The 17,322-nt window shown below is 48.9% G+C and overlaps 1 protein-coding gene across 2 annotated transcripts in view; it reads right to left on the reverse strand.

Moving 5' to 3' along the window:
• Positions 1 to 584: 584 nt before the first annotated feature.
• The window catches only part of LOC142301679 (cathepsin L-like proteinase), a 48,158-nt gene continuing 31,420 nt past the window's right edge, over positions 585 to 17,322 (reverse strand). For both annotated transcript variants that reach the window (XM_075342697.1, XM_075342696.1), the window contains 3 exons: positions 3,817 to 3,976; positions 2,821 to 2,935; positions 585 to 790 (listed from right to left, as the gene is read on the reverse strand). In XM_075342697.1, coding sequence (XP_075198812.1) covers positions 688 to 790; positions 2,821 to 2,935; positions 3,817 to 3,976 — 378 coding nt within the window. In that variant the 3' untranslated portion in view covers positions 585 to 687. The remainder of the gene's footprint in view (positions 791 to 2,820; positions 2,936 to 3,816; positions 3,977 to 17,322) is intronic.

Raw genomic sequence — 17,322 nt, forward strand, 5'->3', positions numbered from 1 at the left:
CAGGTAATTTGTAGCCACGCCCCTTTCTGTTTAAGAAGCTAGGTTTCTCAGCAATCCTGATAATTATACAAATCTATTTGTATTTTGGCTCCCTTGGTGGAAGGACCTGTGAAGGAGTGTTCCAGAAGCCGGACTTTATCCTTCTGTTGCTGTCTCCCCTGAATGTATTACCTTTCCTTGTGTCATCTTACCTTTCGTCTCCCACCTGCCAACGCACTAGCCAGAGCAACAACAGGGCTTTTTCAAGGTCTCAGCTGAGAAGAATATATAGGGCTTAGCTAGGAGAGTAGAGACAGGATAGGAGGTGTCTCATCTACCCCTCTCACTAGAGTTAGAGCCCACCATTGTTATTGTATTCCCAATACTTGTATTGTTTTTTGTATATTTGTTGTGCATCAGACATCTCTTGGTCGTAATGCACCTACCATGTCTTAAAGCATGACACCCAGTTCAACCTTGAAGAATTCTTCATCTACTGTAAGTCTGGAATAGGAGCCAAAGTTACAGACTAGTAAGCACAGTTTAGTAAAGTATAATGTACAAAGCAAGTACCAAAACACAAAACAGTAAAACAGACTTGATGCATTAGTTTATTTATACAGATAAGCGCTTTTAATAAGAATGACAGTAACATTGTACTACATTCACATAAACATAAATGTAGAATAGAATATTGACTTTTAATAATTACTCCAGGAAGTCAAAACTTGCTGCATATTTTGAGATGAAGCACTTATCGACATTCCGCTTGACTTTTGCAAAGCCCTTTTCTCCCCAGGCCTCACTCCAACTGTGAGAAGTGAAAATACTGATTGTGAGATGACAGTAAATTATTGGTGAATATAAAGTCACTGATGAGCTGAATACAATATAAGGCCTCCAACACACATCCGTTAAAAACATGCACGTGCCGCGAGACACGTATTTTCCGTGCGTGTTGCGTGTGGTAAGTACGTGTCTCGGGTACTTGCGGTCCACGTGTGTTCTCCGTGTGCTATCCGCGATAACACACGGAGAACCGGTAATTTGCATACTCACGTGGTCTGCGCTGCTGTCCAGGGTTCTGATCTTCGGCTCCAGCCCCGCCCACTCCTCGTAGACGCTGCTTCTGGCCGAGCGGTGGGGTGGAGGAGATTAGCGTCCGTGGCAGCACGCCCACCTCCTTTACACGCTCATAATGAGCAGCGGCCAGCAGGAACATTTTGCAGCGGAAGAATCTGCGGGGCTGGTGGAGGTATGTGTTTTTTTTTATTTTTAAATTAATGACACGTGTTCTCCGGCGTGTGTCACACGGAACCGCATCCACAATACATCCGTGTGGTACGGGTGCGGGCCGTGTGACACCCGTGCTGCCGGAGAATACGGGGACATGTCAGCGTGAGAAAATCACGGACGCACGTAAGTACGGAACGAACACAAGTTCCATTCCAAAATACTTATGTGTGTCCAAACAATAATAAAAACATATGTCCATGTGTCTCCGTGCCGCCGGTACGTGAAAAACTGCCAAACACGTACCGGCGGCACGGATGTGTATCTTAGGCCTAAACATATAAAAGGCAAAGCCACAATTATCAAATTAATATAATGACAAAGAAGATGGGTATTGTATAAAACTACAGTCATGGCCTAAAGTGTTGGCACTCTTGAAATTGTTCCAGAAATGAAGTATTTGTCCAATAAAATTATTGCAATTACATGTTTTGTCATACACATGTTTATTTCCTTTGTGAGGGAAAAAATTAGACGTTTGACATCATTTCACACACTATGTATACTGCACAGTGACTGAAACTTCGTTGAATGCACCTCTATGGCTAAAAGCTCACAGTTGCCCAGAGGAATAAAGTTAATTTCCCCCCAGCAGTGGGTCTCTCAGTGCAGCAGCTACACAGAAAGCTATTACCTGCATAATAACACCATATCTGCAGGTTAATAGCTTTTTTTTTAGATGACAGGATCCTTTTAACTTTGGACAATTTTACTACATGAGCCCAATTAATTATCTTACATTTATCCTTAGCTGCCTCGAAAACATAAACATTACATTTTTTTAAAATTATATGTTTATGTACATCTGTCTTTTTAGTACATTGTTAGAAATGTTTAAATGTGGATAAATCACAAATGCTGAAAGAAAATAAAGGACTGATGTGATATCTTGCTGGGATTACTATTATTTTATGTGCAAATACATATAATTTTAATGCCATATCTCACAGCTAATTAGACAGGAAAGTATCTTTTGCAGTACCCATGACTGCCAACATAAATGCACATTGCAAATCAAAAGTTAAAATATTGGATGGACATGACGCAAAGTTGCAGGAAGTGGCTCTGTAGGTTGAGTTGTTGTAGTGGTTCTTTTACCAAACTCATAAGCAAATAAACCTCACCACATCATTTCCCTTAATTGATGGGAGGGATGTATGGGAATGGTATCCAATTTTCTAGATGTAAAGTCTAATATTTGCTTATTTTTTTATCCAGCAATTTGAGAGTGTGTTCAAGACGGCCAAATTTAGTAGCACATAGTATTCTGAATTTCTAGTACTGGTTTCTGTGTAAATTATATACTGCAACAAAGAGAATGTTAAACTCTAAATTTATTTATTTAGTTATTTATTATTCTTTGCTTAACTATCGCCATCATATTTCATGGCACTTTACAGACATTGTGAGCCCCAAATAATCTAAATTCACTATTATTATTATTAATAATAATAATAATGTTATATTTATGCTAATTATTAATCACTAAAAATGTATTTAGTCATTGCAGTTAATGCTCTAAAACTAAAAGGTGTATTCGTAACTCACCTATTCTTAATTATCCAGTATGGCTGTTCCTCTCCATCTTCATCTGTTTCAGTTCCATATCCCATAGCAATAATGGCGTGATTGGCAGATTCTGCACATTCCCCATCATATATTCCTTGTATTAAAAAAAACAAACACAAACTAAGTTTTCTGTTGAGTTTAGGAAAACTAAAAAAAAGACAAAAGCATCCAACCCTTTTCTGAACGGTAACATAATGCTGATATATTTTTCTTATTCTACTCGGGCTCGGCTTACTAACATTTTTCTGCATGCTCTTTTGCTCCTTAAATCTTTTTTTATAAAGGATTCTCACTCATTTCTGTGGGATTGTAATGATATCTGATTAGTTTTCTGTTGCTATCAATAGCACAATAGTGTAGGACGAGATGTGGTTAACTTAAGGTACCGTCACACTAAGCGACGCTCCAGCGATCCCACCAACGAGCTGACCTGGCAGGAATCGCTGGAGCGTTGCTACATGGTCGCTGGTGAGCTGTCAAACAGGCAGATCTCCACAGCGATCAGAGATCAGCCACCAGCGACCCGTGTAACGACGCTGTGCTTGGTTACCAGCGTCCGCAGAAGTCGGCTCCCTGCTCCCTGCACATTCAGATCGTTGCTCTCTTACTGTCAAACACAGTGATGTGTGCTTCACAGCGGGAGAGCAACGACCAAAAAATGGTCCAGGACATTCAGCAACGACCGGCGACCTCATAGCAGGAGCCAGGTCGTTGCTGGATGTCACACACAGCGACATCGCTAGCAAAATCGCTGTTACGTCACAAAAAACCATGACTCTGCAGCGATGTCACTAGCGATGTCGCTTAGTGAGACGTGGCCTTTAGTGAGACGTGGCCTTTACATACAGCAGCAACCTAACCAGCACCTCGTTTCACTTTTTCCCTTTTAATGCTATTACAAACAGATGAGCAAATTATGGTGACAGATGAAGAAAACCATCCATTCACTATACAAACAATACATTGCCATATTACCATGGGTATAAGTCATGAAATCATGAGTCACTGCAAACCCAACAGCCACAGGGCCTTCCAGTCCCACTGCAGACACAATGCTATCTTCATCAGGAAGGTTGTAGTATTTGGTTACATTCAGGCTTATTGCTTTATCTTCATCAAATTTACAGGCTTGTTGCTATTTAGAGAAATAAAACAAAAGAATTGACAATCAGTTTTAGGCTATGTGCGCACGTTGCGTAATTACATGCAGTTACGCTGCGCTTTGTAGCGCAGCGTAACTGCATTCGTCCTGCGTCCCCTGCATAATCTATGAAGATTATGCAGGAGCCGTGCGCACGTGGCGTCTTAGAGCACAGCGATTCGGCTGCTGCCTGAAGCGCTGCGTTCAAGAAGTGACATGTCACTTCTTCCGTGCACTTTGCCGGCAGCCCCTGCTCTGTCTATGGGAGGAGCTGCAGTCAGAGCGCATGGAATCGGCTTTTTTTTTTTCACTACGAACATTTTCTGCAGCGATTTGAAGCGCACGTGTGCTCTTCAGATCGCTGCAGAAATTTCTGCAGTGACTGTACGCAACGTGCGCACATAGCCTCAACCACATCATTATAGCAATACTAGGGTCTGTGCGCATAGATCATATCCGCTATGGAATTCCGCAGTGTTAAAAATCTGTCCGAATTTCTTTACATAATTGCTTTTTTACATCTGCTATGGATTATAAATAAGCAGTCGTGTTCAATTTACCCTTCAGGTTTTCGTGAAGTAGCTGGGGGAAATTTCGTAACTCTTATCCACAATACTTTTACTGCACACAGCAGATCTCTCCGTGTGCAGTGCACATACCCCATGCACATGTAAGGAGATGGACATGCTACAGCATTCCCCATAGAAGACAACAGTGTTTTTGTAATGTGAACTGTGACATGAATTAATAATGTTGCCGTGTGTATTGCTTAACAGTAATGAGAATTAGAGATAATGTTTGGGATTAGCCCAGAGTTCGAGTGGCTATAGTGACAAACTAGTCACAGTTTCCTGTCATGAAGTCTGATAGGGCCCAGCTTGCTGCAGTTTCAGACCTGACTAGTGATCAGAGCCGCATGATGTCAGTGTCCTTATGTGAGAGGAGACCGAAATGGAAGATAGCGTGATGCAGAGTACCGAGAGAGAGAATTGACCAAAATACAGAGTGAGCAACTATAGACAGGTTCTTGGACAGGTCACTTAGCACTACGGTCCAACATTTACTGGCCAGGATGGAACAAAGAGCGTGCGAGGAAGTAAATGCACCAGGTCGGAGTTCTCTAAGCATAAGCTAGCTAGAAGCTGAGTTCAGCCATTTTGGAGATTAGTTCCTTTGAGAGGAAGATAGGAGGTGGACCGTGCTTTGAAGATATGACTTTCACTAACATGGATGTTGTGCTAAGCTGGATTGTGGTGAACAGAGCAAGACTGATGGAGGCTGGACTAAGTGAGATTGGGGCAACAAAGAGGCTGTGTATAGAAATTCTCTGTGTGGAAGAAGAACTGTACGAAAAGTTATGTACCTGCTATCTACTGTACATTGTTGTTGTCAAGTGGATGTTTAGTAAAACATTTTTTTCAAAGAACTGGTGTGTTTTTAAAAAAAAATGTTACTGTGCTGACATAATTTTATTTATGTGCCCCGGCTATGTACAGTGTCATGGTTGTCTTTGACCATGCAGGGACATAGTCTGATCATACTATGGGTAGGGTAGGTAGTGATGAGGGTAGGTAGTGATGAGGCATTATATAATTATAGAAAATTAAATAAAATATGTAAAAAGCAAATTAAGTTAGCTAAGTTTGAGACAGAGAGACTCATTGCGAGAGAAAGTAAAAATAATCCTAAAATATTCTTTAACTACATAAACAGTAAAAAACTGAAAAGCGATAGTGTTGGCCCCCTTAAAAATAGTCTTGGTGAAATGGTGGAAGGGGATGAGGGTAAAGCCAACCTGCTGAATGACTTTTTTTCTACGGTTTTTATACAAGAAAATGCCATGGCAGATGACATGACCAGTGATACCATAAATTCACCCTTGAATATTACCTGCTTAACCCAGCAGGAAGTACGCCGCCGCCTCGAAATCACTAAGGTTGACAAATCTCCGGGCCCGGATGGCATACACCCCAGAGTACTACAGGAATTGAGTTCTGTGATAGATAGACCATTATTTTTAATCTTCTCAGATTCCTCAATAACAGGGTCGGTACTGCAGGACTGGCGCATAGCAAATGTGGTGCCAATATTCAAAAAGGGGACAAAAACTGAGCCGGGAAATTATAGGCCGGTAAGTTTAACCTCTACGGTTGGTAAAATCCTTGAGGGTTTCTTGAGAGATGCTATACTGGAGTATCTCAAGAAAAATAACCTTATGACAGAGTATCAACATGGGTTTATGAAGGATCGATCCTGTCAAACTAATTTGATCAGCTTCTATGAAGAGGTAAGTTCAAGCCTGGACCAGGGAAATGCAGTGGATGTTGTGTATATGGACTTTTCAAAAGCTTTTGATACGGTGCCACACAAAAGGTTGGTACATAAAATGAGAATAATGGGGATAGGGGAAAATATGTGTAACTGGGTTAAAAACTGGCTCAGTGATAGGAAACAAAGGGTAGTTATTAATGGTATGTACTCGGACTGGGTCTCAGTTCATAGTGGGGTACCACAGGGGTCAGTATTGGGCCCGCTTCTTTTCAACATATTTATAAATGACCTTGTTGGGGGCATGCGGAGTAGAATTTCAATATTTGCAGATGATACTAAACTCTGCAGGGTAATCAATACAGAGGAGGATAATTTTATATTACATGGAGATTTATGTAATTTGGAGGATTGGGCTGAGAAGTGGCAATTGAAGTTTAATGTAGATAAATGTAAGGTCATGCACTTGGGTAGAGGAAATAACATTTATGATTATGTACTTAATTGTAGAACACTGGGTAAAACAGACACAGAAAAAGACTTGGGTGTATGGGTGGATGGTAAACTTCACTTTAGTGGACAGTGTCAGGCAGCTGCTGCCAGGGCTAATAAAATAATGGGATGTATTAAAAGAGGTATAAGTGTTCATGAAAAAAATATAGTTCTACCTCTGTACAAGTCACTAGTGCGACCGCACTTAGAATACTGTGTACAATTCTGGTCACCGATATATAAGAAGGACATAGCTGAACTGGAGAGGGTGCAGAGAAGAGCCACCAAGATTATTAGAGGAATGGGTGGGCTGCAATACCAAGACAGGTTATTAAACTTGGGGTTATTTAGTTTGGAAAAACCAAGGCTTAGGGGGGATCTAATCACAATGTATAAATATATGAGGGGACAGTACAGAGACCTTTCCCAAGATCTTTTACACCTAGGCCTGCGACTGGAACACGGGGGCATCCTCTACGTCTTAAGGAAAGAAGGTTTAATCATAATCACAGACGAGGATTCTTTACTGTACGAGCAGTGAGACTATGGAACTCTCTGCCGCATGATGTTGTAATGAGTGATTCACTACTAACATTTAAGCAGAGCCTGGACGCCTTTCTTGAAAAATGTAATATTACCAGTTATGTATATTAGATTTTATGACAGGGTATTGATCCAGGGAACTAGTCTGATTGCCGGATGTGGAGTCAGGAAGGAAATTTTTTCCCCATTGGAACTTGTTTGCCACATTGGGTTTTTTTTTGCCTTCCTCTGGATCAACATGTTAGGCTACGGGTTGAACTAGATGGACTTAGAGTCTCCCTTCAACCTAAAAAACTATGATACTATGATACTATGACTATGATACGACATCTCCTGGGCAGGGGAGGACACAAGAGAGAATACAGATAGAACAGTATAGAATCATAGATTATTCTTTTTTTTTAGGTAAAGCATTTCCCTGCCTGTTTTAAAAAAATATTTTACATCAAAGAAAGAATAATTTGCAATTCCGTGCAGTAATTTTTTATATACTATTTTACTTCCCTCCCTGCGCAGGAGATGTGATATGATCACACCATGTTCATATACAGTCAGAAACCACCATTCAGCGCAGGAACATTTTTTTTTAAATATCCAATTGTGGAAATTATTATAATTCCAAGATCTATTGCTAACCTGAACTTTGTTTGTGGGAACACCCCTTAAGTGCTTAAACTAGTCCACAATAGGAGGAGCAAGAGTCTAGTGTAAGTGATTTTCCTGCATAACTGCAGATAGAGTACCATTAGTGATTAGTACGGACGTCAAGGCCACATCTAGTGGGTGACTTGTGGCAACTGAAGCGTTGAGACCGGAGTGAGATACCGTGATTCTTGGGTGTTGACTACAGCATCGGACAGGAACAACTGGTGGGCTAGAGACATACCCTGAGAAGAGTGGCTCTAAATTGAAGCAGCTACAGTACAGATAAATGGCTAGGAACCCTTGGCAATCAAGCTATTGGGTTATCATCACTGGCAAGTGAAAGTGGACGGCCTACCCGGGCAGAATCCCTCCTAGTGACTGTGAGCACTATGCTCTTTGCTTGCACTATGGTGAATTCTCTACCACCTCCCCTATGGGAAGAAGAGACCTTCACCTGGAAGCATCTATGAAGCTAATGCTCCATTCCTGCCTTAGTGATGATCTGACATCCTGATGTCCCAGTTGTGTGGAGGAAGGAGACGTGGACTCGTTGAAAGGGAAGGTGACCATCAGAGACAGTATTGTTGTACTAGCCTGGGTTGTGCAGGAGCTCACAGTCCATAAACATCAGGAAATGGCCAGTGAAAACTAGAACTGTGGCTGATACCATGCTGTGAAACTGAAACTGAGCTTAAGATATGTACCCTCTATCTCATATGTAAAGTTGTTACTGAAAAACTGTGGAAACTGTTAAGTATTGTGTGGCGCCCTGGACAAGACAGGGGCCACAGAGAACAACACCCACACACCCCACACTCCCAGCAGGCACACCGAAGTCAGACACAAAACCCTTGTTGCCTTCCTCCAGGGGCTGATGTTCACACCAGGAGGGTGGGCCAGGCAGTTGGCCCCGCCCACCGAGGAGTTCACAGTCCTGTAGGCAGGAAGCTGTAGTCAGTTTAGCTCAGGCAGAGCTTGAGTGCAGAGCAGAGTTAAGTGCAGAGAGTAAAAGCGTGCTGAGCTACTGCAGGTGTCCGGGTTGGAGCCCGGACAGATCAGCAAGGTTGGCAGATGGTGGGGACAGTCTGCAGGAGTGGCCTATCGGAGTCTACCGTAAGCACCGTGGACGGGCGGTGGCCCGGCGGTACCGGACCGGTACGCGAAGAGAAGCCAGCACCATTTGGCAGGGGTTTACGGACCCCGGCAAGGCTAGGAGTCGCTGTGAATTTGCCGAATCCGTTAGTGAAGGGAACCTCCTAGGTTTCCCAACGACCAAGTCCCGACAGAAGGCAACAGTCCAACCAAGAGAGGGAGATACCGCCACCGCCAAGGCAACCGTTTCCCAGGGCCAGAGCCTGCGGGCAAAAGGGGCTCCTCCGGCCCACATCCAAGCCAGGGAGCGGGTTACCGGTGGGAACCCATTGGAACCATCTACCGTACATAGGTGCAGGGAAAGGCAGTCACAATCAACCTGCCGGGAGAAAACAACACCGCAGCCGTTTGTGAGACCCGTCCATCCAGCCGTGTGTTTTACTGAGAACTGTGTCCTCATCATTGGCTGAGTGAGTACCCCCGTGCCATGCGGCACAGCGCTGCCCCCGCGACCCTGCACATCGCCAGGCCCCGTAGCCCACCTGCCATCCATCCCTACCCCATCACCGGGCCCCGGGACAACCAACCCCCTACCCACGGAGGGGAGAACTAACAACAAAGCTGCTCCCTGTCACCGCTCCCGGGATCCCCGTCCAGAGCAGCGGTGGTGTCACCAATATCACCACAACCGTGGGTGGTGTCACGGACAATAACCAAATCCCCACAATCAATTTCCCTTTTCACTCACGGGCGAGGAACGCCGCTTGAGTCCCCAGGATCCGGCCCACCGCTCGAGCCACCACCGAGCAGCAGCCGCAGCAGCAGCTGCCGGACCCGAGCAGTGGGAGAGCGCAGCGTCCCCTCCTCCGCCCGCGACAAATTGGCGTCACGAACAGGATCTTACCGCTCTGCCATTGGGTAGAGGTGCGCCTTGTTACCGCCGGAGGTATCCTGCCGAAAATTTGCAGAAGCCGCCATCTTGGGCGCAAAAAATTCCCGCTCGAGCGTCTCCTCGAGTAGTAGAGGCGCGAAGGCCCAAACTCCGCCCCTGTAGAGGAGGAACCGGAAAGAGACTGAGGGGGACGGAAACAAGATGTCTGCGCCCGACGGAGCCGCTGGAAGAGCGGCGGACGCAGCCGCGGAAGCACCCGTAGATGGGAATGGGCCTGCCCAGGTCCCGGCCACGCTGGCGGGGGGGCGCCGCGGCCCCAGCTCTCGCTCAGGTAATGCCGTTCTCCTTGCCCTATGTGCCCAGAGCTGCCTGGCTACCGCAGTACGATGGGAAACCTGATGCCTTGCAGGTTTTCCGGAAAAAACTTAGTCCGCTACTAGAACTGTACCCGCTGACTGATAAGCAACGTGCAGCGCGAGTGCTGGGGCAGCTAACCGGCGCGGCTGAGCAGGAGGAGGAGACCTGGGCTGAGGGGGACCGGTCCTCTGTAGCCACCATATTTGAAAAGCTGCAGACTGCATTTGAGACCCGTACCGAAGCAGAGTTGCGGATGCAGTTCTATCAATGCCGGCAACGACCCGCAGATAGCATTCAGGACTATGCCCTGCGCCTGCAAACCGCACTCCGGAAGCGGGTGGACACCATCAACAGTGTGGACAGTAACAAAATGTTAAGTGTGCAGTTTGTGCAGGGGATGAGGTCCTCAGAAGACCGCAAACAGCTTCGGCTGTGGGCCCTAGAACACCCGGATGTGGACTTTGCCGTATTAAAGGAACGGGCCATCAAAGCTCTGCAACCCCCCGCATTTGAAGCTCCTGAGCCAGCCCCGTGGCCGGTTGAGACTGCTCCCGTTGTGGTGGCCACAACCCCGCCAGCACCTCCAGTGCCTGCAGCCTCGAGCGGGACGATGGAAGAACTCGCTTCTCAAGTTCGCCGCATGGATGGGGACCTCACTAAGATCCTCGCCGCACTCCAGCCTCCTACCTGATCCCAGGCTCCGGTGAAGATGCAGCTTGCCGACAACCCTGAGGACGTCCCCTGGATGCAGCGGAGAAGGGCCAATGACTCACGGAATGGACCCCCAATCTGTTACAGGTGCAGCAAACCCAGCCACTACTCCCGACGGTGTCCGTTAAACGAGCAACCCCTGGGGCCATGAGCCAATCCTCAGGAGTAGAACCTCGTGGCCCCCCAGACTGGTGGGACCGGTACATCGGGGCCCGGCCCATCATCCCCGTGGCTGTGGACGGCATACCAGTGATGGCTCTCCTGGACACTGGATCACAGGTAACCACCATACCATACACACTGTATCAACGGTATTGGGGAAAAGACGAGCTGGCTCCTCCAGATGCCAGTATAACACTAATTGCTGCTGATGGGCTCCCATTGACCCAAGTGGGGTACAAGCAAGTGGCCATGACTGTGGGACAAGCTGAACTGCAACACCAGGGTATGATTGTGATAATGAATGAACCTAGTGATCATAATCCGAAGATAGTCTTAGGGACTAACGTGATGGAGAACTGTATGAGTGATGTGCTGACCCTACTACAGCAGCTGGCCACTACGGCGGCGGGGAGCCGACAAAGGGCTGTGCAGCGAGAGATCCGAGCCCTGATGTACCGCCAACATGTGAACTCGACAGGAGGAGAGATTGGTGGGGTGAGAGTGATGGATGTTGCCTCTTTGATTGTGCCTCCCAGGAGCGAGATGAGGATTTGGTGTAGGGCAGCGGTAGGGCCCCAGGGGCGTGACTACCCCGCCATGATAGAGTCCATGCCCTCTGAACACTGGCCCATGGTAATGGCCGCCCGAGGGGTGGTAGATGTAAAGACGGGGAGAGTGCCCGTGAGGGTGCTGAACTGCGGGGAGGAAGAAGTCAGGCTTCCCCGGTACGCTACCCTCGCCAAGTTGTTCACCTTGGATCCCCACACCATCCACGAGGCCATTCCCCCCACCTCACCACCTACTGCCAGCACTCACCCATCCTAAGGGGAGTTAGACGAGTGGTGTCGACAGCTACACATAGGCACTGATGATACCCCTACACACCACAAGGAAGGAGTATACCGGGTGGTACGGGAGTATGAGCAGGTTTTTAGCAAACATCTCCTAGACTTTGGGCAGATTAAAGGGGTCCAACACCATATCCCCACCGGCGAGCACCCCCCTATCAAAGAGAGGTACAGACCTATTCCCCCTGCACACTACCAATGTGCCAAGGACATGTTGAGGAACATGAAGGAGGCAGGGGTTATTAGGGACAGCTGTAGTCCCTGGGCCACCCCGTTGGTACTGGTTAAGAAGAAGGATGGCACCATGCGAATGTGTGTGGATTACCGAAAAATTAACCAGATAACACATAAGGACGCTTACCCTCTGCCCCGCATTGAGGAATCCCTGGCTGCGCTGAGAACCGCTAATTACTTTTCCACCCTTGACCTCACCAGTGGGTACTGGCAGGTGGCTGTGGCACCAGAAGACCGCGAGAAGACTGCATTCGCTACCCCTATGGGACTCTGCGAGTTTAATAGCATGCCGTTCGGGCTGTGCAATGCCCCTGGAACCTTCCAGCGGCTGATGGAATGCTGTCTGGGGCATCTAAACTTTGAGACCATCCTGCTGTACCTGGATGATGTGATTGTGTACTCCCAGACATATGAAGCCCACTTGGAGCACCTAGCGGAAGTGTTCGCGTCCCTTGCCAAATATGAGATGAAGTTGAAGCCCTCAAAGTGTCATCTGCTGAAACCCAGAGTGCAGTACCTAGGGCATGTGGTCGGAGCGGAGGGTGTCGCCCCTGACCCTGAGAAAATCACCGCCATCCAGGACTGGCTGAGGCCGACCACAGTGAAGGAGGTGAGGCAGTTCCTGGGCCTGGTAGGGTATTACGTTGCTTCATCAAGGGATACACGAAGATGGCTGCCCCCATGCAAAACCTCCTCGTGGGACAGACCAAAGGTGGTAGACCCCTAGGAGCCCCGTTGATGTGGGAAGACAGGCATGAGGAATCCTTCTGCCAGCTGAGAGCGGCCCTGACTGGAGAGGAGATCCTAGCATACCCTGATTACAGCCGCCTCTTCATCCTCTACACCGATGCCAGCAATGTAGGCTTAGGGGCAGTCCTATCCCAGGTCCAAGACGGAAAAGAAAAAGTGATTGCTTAAGCCAGCAGGAAGCTCCGACCGACTGAGAGGAACCCTGAGAACTACAGCTCCTTCAAGCTTGAACTCCTGGCACTGGTGTGGGCTATCACAGAGCGATTTCGCCATTACCTGGCAGCCGCTAAGTTCACCGCTTTCACGGATAATAACCCACCTGGATACAGCCAAGCTGGACGCATTGGAACAGCGGTGGGTGGCTAGGCTAGCCAACTACGATTTCACCATCAAGTACAGGGCCGGTCGTGCCAACGTTAATGCCGATGCACTCTCTTGGATGCCCCACCTGTTGGAAGAAGGGCCCGAGGATGATGACCTCGAGGAGATTGAGTTGTCCGCATTTCATCGGCCACTGATTGAGAAGGTGCATGTTCATCAACAACGGGTAAACCTGGACCCGCTGCACAGCCAGGAGTGGCAAGAAGCCCAGGACCAGGCGCCCGCTGTCCGCCTAGTCAAGATCTTGGTAGAACAAGGCGCTGCTGGGATGGACCCTGCTGCCCCAGCTGAAGCCCGACGCCTGTGGCGAGAACGGACCCGGCTGTATCTACACCAGGGGAAGCTGTACCGTGAGCTGATTAACCCGAAGACCCATGAGAAGATCCGCCAGTTGGTGATTCCCCAAGCTAATGTGCCCACCATACTGCAAGCCTACCATGATGGTGCTGGACACTTCGGGTGGAAGAAATTAGAGATGCTATTAAGAGAGCAGTTCTATTGGAGTGAAATGCGGGAATCTGTAGAGGCCTGGTGCCGAGAGTGTGGTCCTTGCACGCTAAGAAGGAAGGACGAGGCCAGCCAGAAAGCACCCCTACACCCTATCATCACGCATCAACCACTGGAACTGGTTGCCCTGGACCATGTGAAGCTCACCCCCAGCCGAAGTGGGTACACCTATGCTCTAACCATGGTGGACCACTATTCCAGGTTCATGGTGGTTGTCCCAGTCAAAGACCTAACTGGCCGTACTGCCGCTAGAGCATTCCAGGTGTATTTCTGCCGACCACATGGATACCCTGAGAAGGTGCTTACTGACCAAGGCCCGGCCTTTCAAGCGGAGGTGTTCCATGAATTTTGTGAGTTGTACGGCTGCAAAAAGATCCGGACCACGCCTTACCATGCCCAAACCAACGGCATGTGTGAAAAGATGAACCACCTGGTCCTGGGCCTCCTCAAGACATTGCCGCTAGAAGAGCGGAACCTGTGGCCGGAGAAGCTACCTGACTTGGTCGATATGTACAACAATATCCCTTCCAGCTCAACGAAATGCACCCCAGCATACCTGATGAGGGCTCGCCCCGGCCGGCTACCGGTGGATCTGAACATGGGACTGGAGGCCCCAGAAGCACTCCCTTCGACAGCTGAATGGGACACTGGGCGGAGGGTGCAATACCGACAGATTCAGGAATATGTTGAGAAGAACATGAGTCGGAGTCGGGAACAGCAGGAGCAACGCTTCAACCAGAAGGCATCTGCTGGCCCTTTCCAGCCTGGAGATCTAGTGCTGAAGCGAAAGAGGAGGACCCACAAGCTGGATGATCAATGGGAGCAAACCCCATATGTCATACAGCCCACAGGATGGGAAGATGGGAAGGCCTACCAAATCAGTCGTGACCAAGGGGGCACTTTGGCCACGGTTTCCCGGGACCATCTAAAGAGGTGCCCACCAGCATTGAGGACAGCAGCTGAAGTTCCGGTTCCTAAACCGGCGGAGAAGGCAAAAGAGGTAATCCACACCGTGATGGGTGACTTCCCAGCGGACTGGCCCACACAGAATGGCGCGGTGATTCTTCCAGTGATACTGTTCCCACAACCCGTGGATGAAGAAGTGATGGAAGTGGTCGACCATGAGCCAGTGCCCAGGGATGAACCTGTACCCAGCTCCCCTATGCCTCCGCCTGCCCCACACAATAGCAGGGAAGAGGAACTTATTGCTCCCTCTGCCCCACTGTCTATCCCCACTGACACCGGGCCCCAGAGGTCCACTCGTCTCAACCTAGGTAGACCCCCACTTAGGTACAGGGAAACTACTCTTTAAAAGGGGGAAAAAATGTGTGTGTGTGTTAAAAGTACCATTTAAAAGTTTTGAAAGTTTGAAAATGAGTAAAGTAAATGATCAACCGAGAAGAGTCACCTGATTTGCTGCTGATTAAAACCGGTCATTGCCGGCAAAACTGGTCCCCGTTGGGACCCCCTTTTTCAAGTTATGCATAAGGAACTCCTTATGAACAGGCCCGAGAACTAGCAGGGCAACCACAAACTTGTGGCATGTAAATAATGTTGTTGTGGCTTTCACCGTTACCGCCTCTGGAGAGGCAGATTGGAGGAAGGGCCCGCAGTGGAGCAGGCTGGGGCCCAGCCACCACCGGAACCGGTGGCGATCCTCTGGGGGTTTCAGGGGTTCCCCATGGACGTGGGTCCCCTGAAAAGGACAGAACCCACTCGGGCAACTTGTGCTGGACTGGGGTCAAGGGGTGCTGCACATTTGCTTAGGGGCAGCATCAGGGCCAGGTTGCTTGGGTGGAAGAGAGCGGAAGCCGTAACCGTTACGCAACGTTAAAGTAAGAGTACCTACCGATGTGGGAAGATGTTATTATAATTGTTATGTGTTACCGTTTTTCTATTTTTCAGTTGTGAAAATAAAACCAGTGATGGACGGGCAGCCCGCGGACAGTTTGCATTTAACTAAGGGGGAATGTGGCGCCCTGGACAAGCCAGAGGCCACAGAGAACAACACCCACACACCCCACACTCCCAGCAGGCACACCGAACTCAGACACAAAACCCTTGTTGCCTTCCTCCAGGGGCTGATGTTCACACCAGGGGGGTGGGCCAGGCGGTTGGCCCCGCCCACCGAAGAGTTCACAGTCCTGGAGGCAGGAAGCTGTAGTCAGTTTAGCTCAGGCAGAGCTTGAGTGCAGAGCAGAGTTAAGTGCAGAGAGTAAAAGTGTGCTGAGCTACTGCAGGTGTCCGGGTTGGAGCCCGGACAGATCAGCAAGGTTGGCAGACGGTGGTGACCATCTGCAGGAGTGGCCTATCGGAGTCTACTGTAAGGACCGTGGATGTGCGGTGGCCCGGCGGTACCGGACCGGTACGCGAAGAGAAGCCAGCACCATTTGGCAGGGGCTTACGGACCCCGGCAAGGCTAGGAGTCGCCGTGAATTTACCGAATCCGTTAGTGAAGGGAACCTCCTGGGTTTCCCATTGACCAAGTCCCGACAGAAGGCAACAGTCCAACCAAGAGAGGGAGATACCACCACCGCAAAGGCAACCGTTTCCCAGGGCCAGAGCCTGCGGGCAAAAGGGGCTCCTCTGGCCCACATCCAAGCCGGGGAGCGGGTTACTGGTGGGAACCCATTGGAACCATCTACTGTACATAGGTGCAGGGAAAGGCAGTCACCATCAATCTGCCGGGAGAAAACAACACCGCAGCCGTCTGTGGGACCCGTCCATCCAGCCGTGTGTTTTACCGAGAACTGTGTCCTCATCCTTGGCTGAGTGAGTACCACCGTGCTGTGCGGCACAGCGCTGCCCCCGCGACCCTGCACCTTGCCAGGACCCGTAGCCCGCCTGCCATCCATGCCTACCCCATCATTGCCCCGGGACAACCAACCCCCTACCCACGGAGGGCAGAACTAACAACAAAGCTGCTCCCTGTCACCACTCCCGGGATCCCCGTCCAGAGCAGCGGTGGTGTCACCAATATCACCACAACCGTGGGTGGCGTCACGGACAATAACCAAATCCCCACAATCAATTTCCCTTTTCACTCACGGGCGAGGAACGCTGCTCGAGTCCCCGGGATCCGGCCCACCGCTCGAGCCACCACCGAGCAGCAGCCGCAGCAGCAGCGGCAGGACCCGAGCATTGGGAGAGCGCAGCGTCCCCTTCTCCGCTCGCGACAATTGAACTGCTGGTTAAAGAAAACTGTTATTCTCCTGTCACGGATGTGTTATTACCTGTCACAGAAATGTCATGGCCAGCTGACAATCGAGTGGCAGCGAGTGTTAGAAAATCCAAGAGATTGGCAGCACTTGTTGTTATCTGAGAGTTCCCTGTTTCTTCAGCAGCGGACTCTATGACCCTGGGAAACTGTTAGTTTTTCTCTCAGTTGCCAGCCTATGACTTATTTTTTAAAACTAATCCTGGGGTGGTTTGAGTGCGGTTTATAGTTATTCCTGGCT

The sequence above is a fragment of the Anomaloglossus baeobatrachus genome, chromosome 4 (assembly GCF_048569485.1).
Source record: "Anomaloglossus baeobatrachus isolate aAnoBae1 chromosome 4, aAnoBae1.hap1, whole genome shotgun sequence".
NCBI classification, from domain to species: Eukaryota; Metazoa; Chordata; class Amphibia; order Anura; family Aromobatidae; genus Anomaloglossus; species Anomaloglossus baeobatrachus.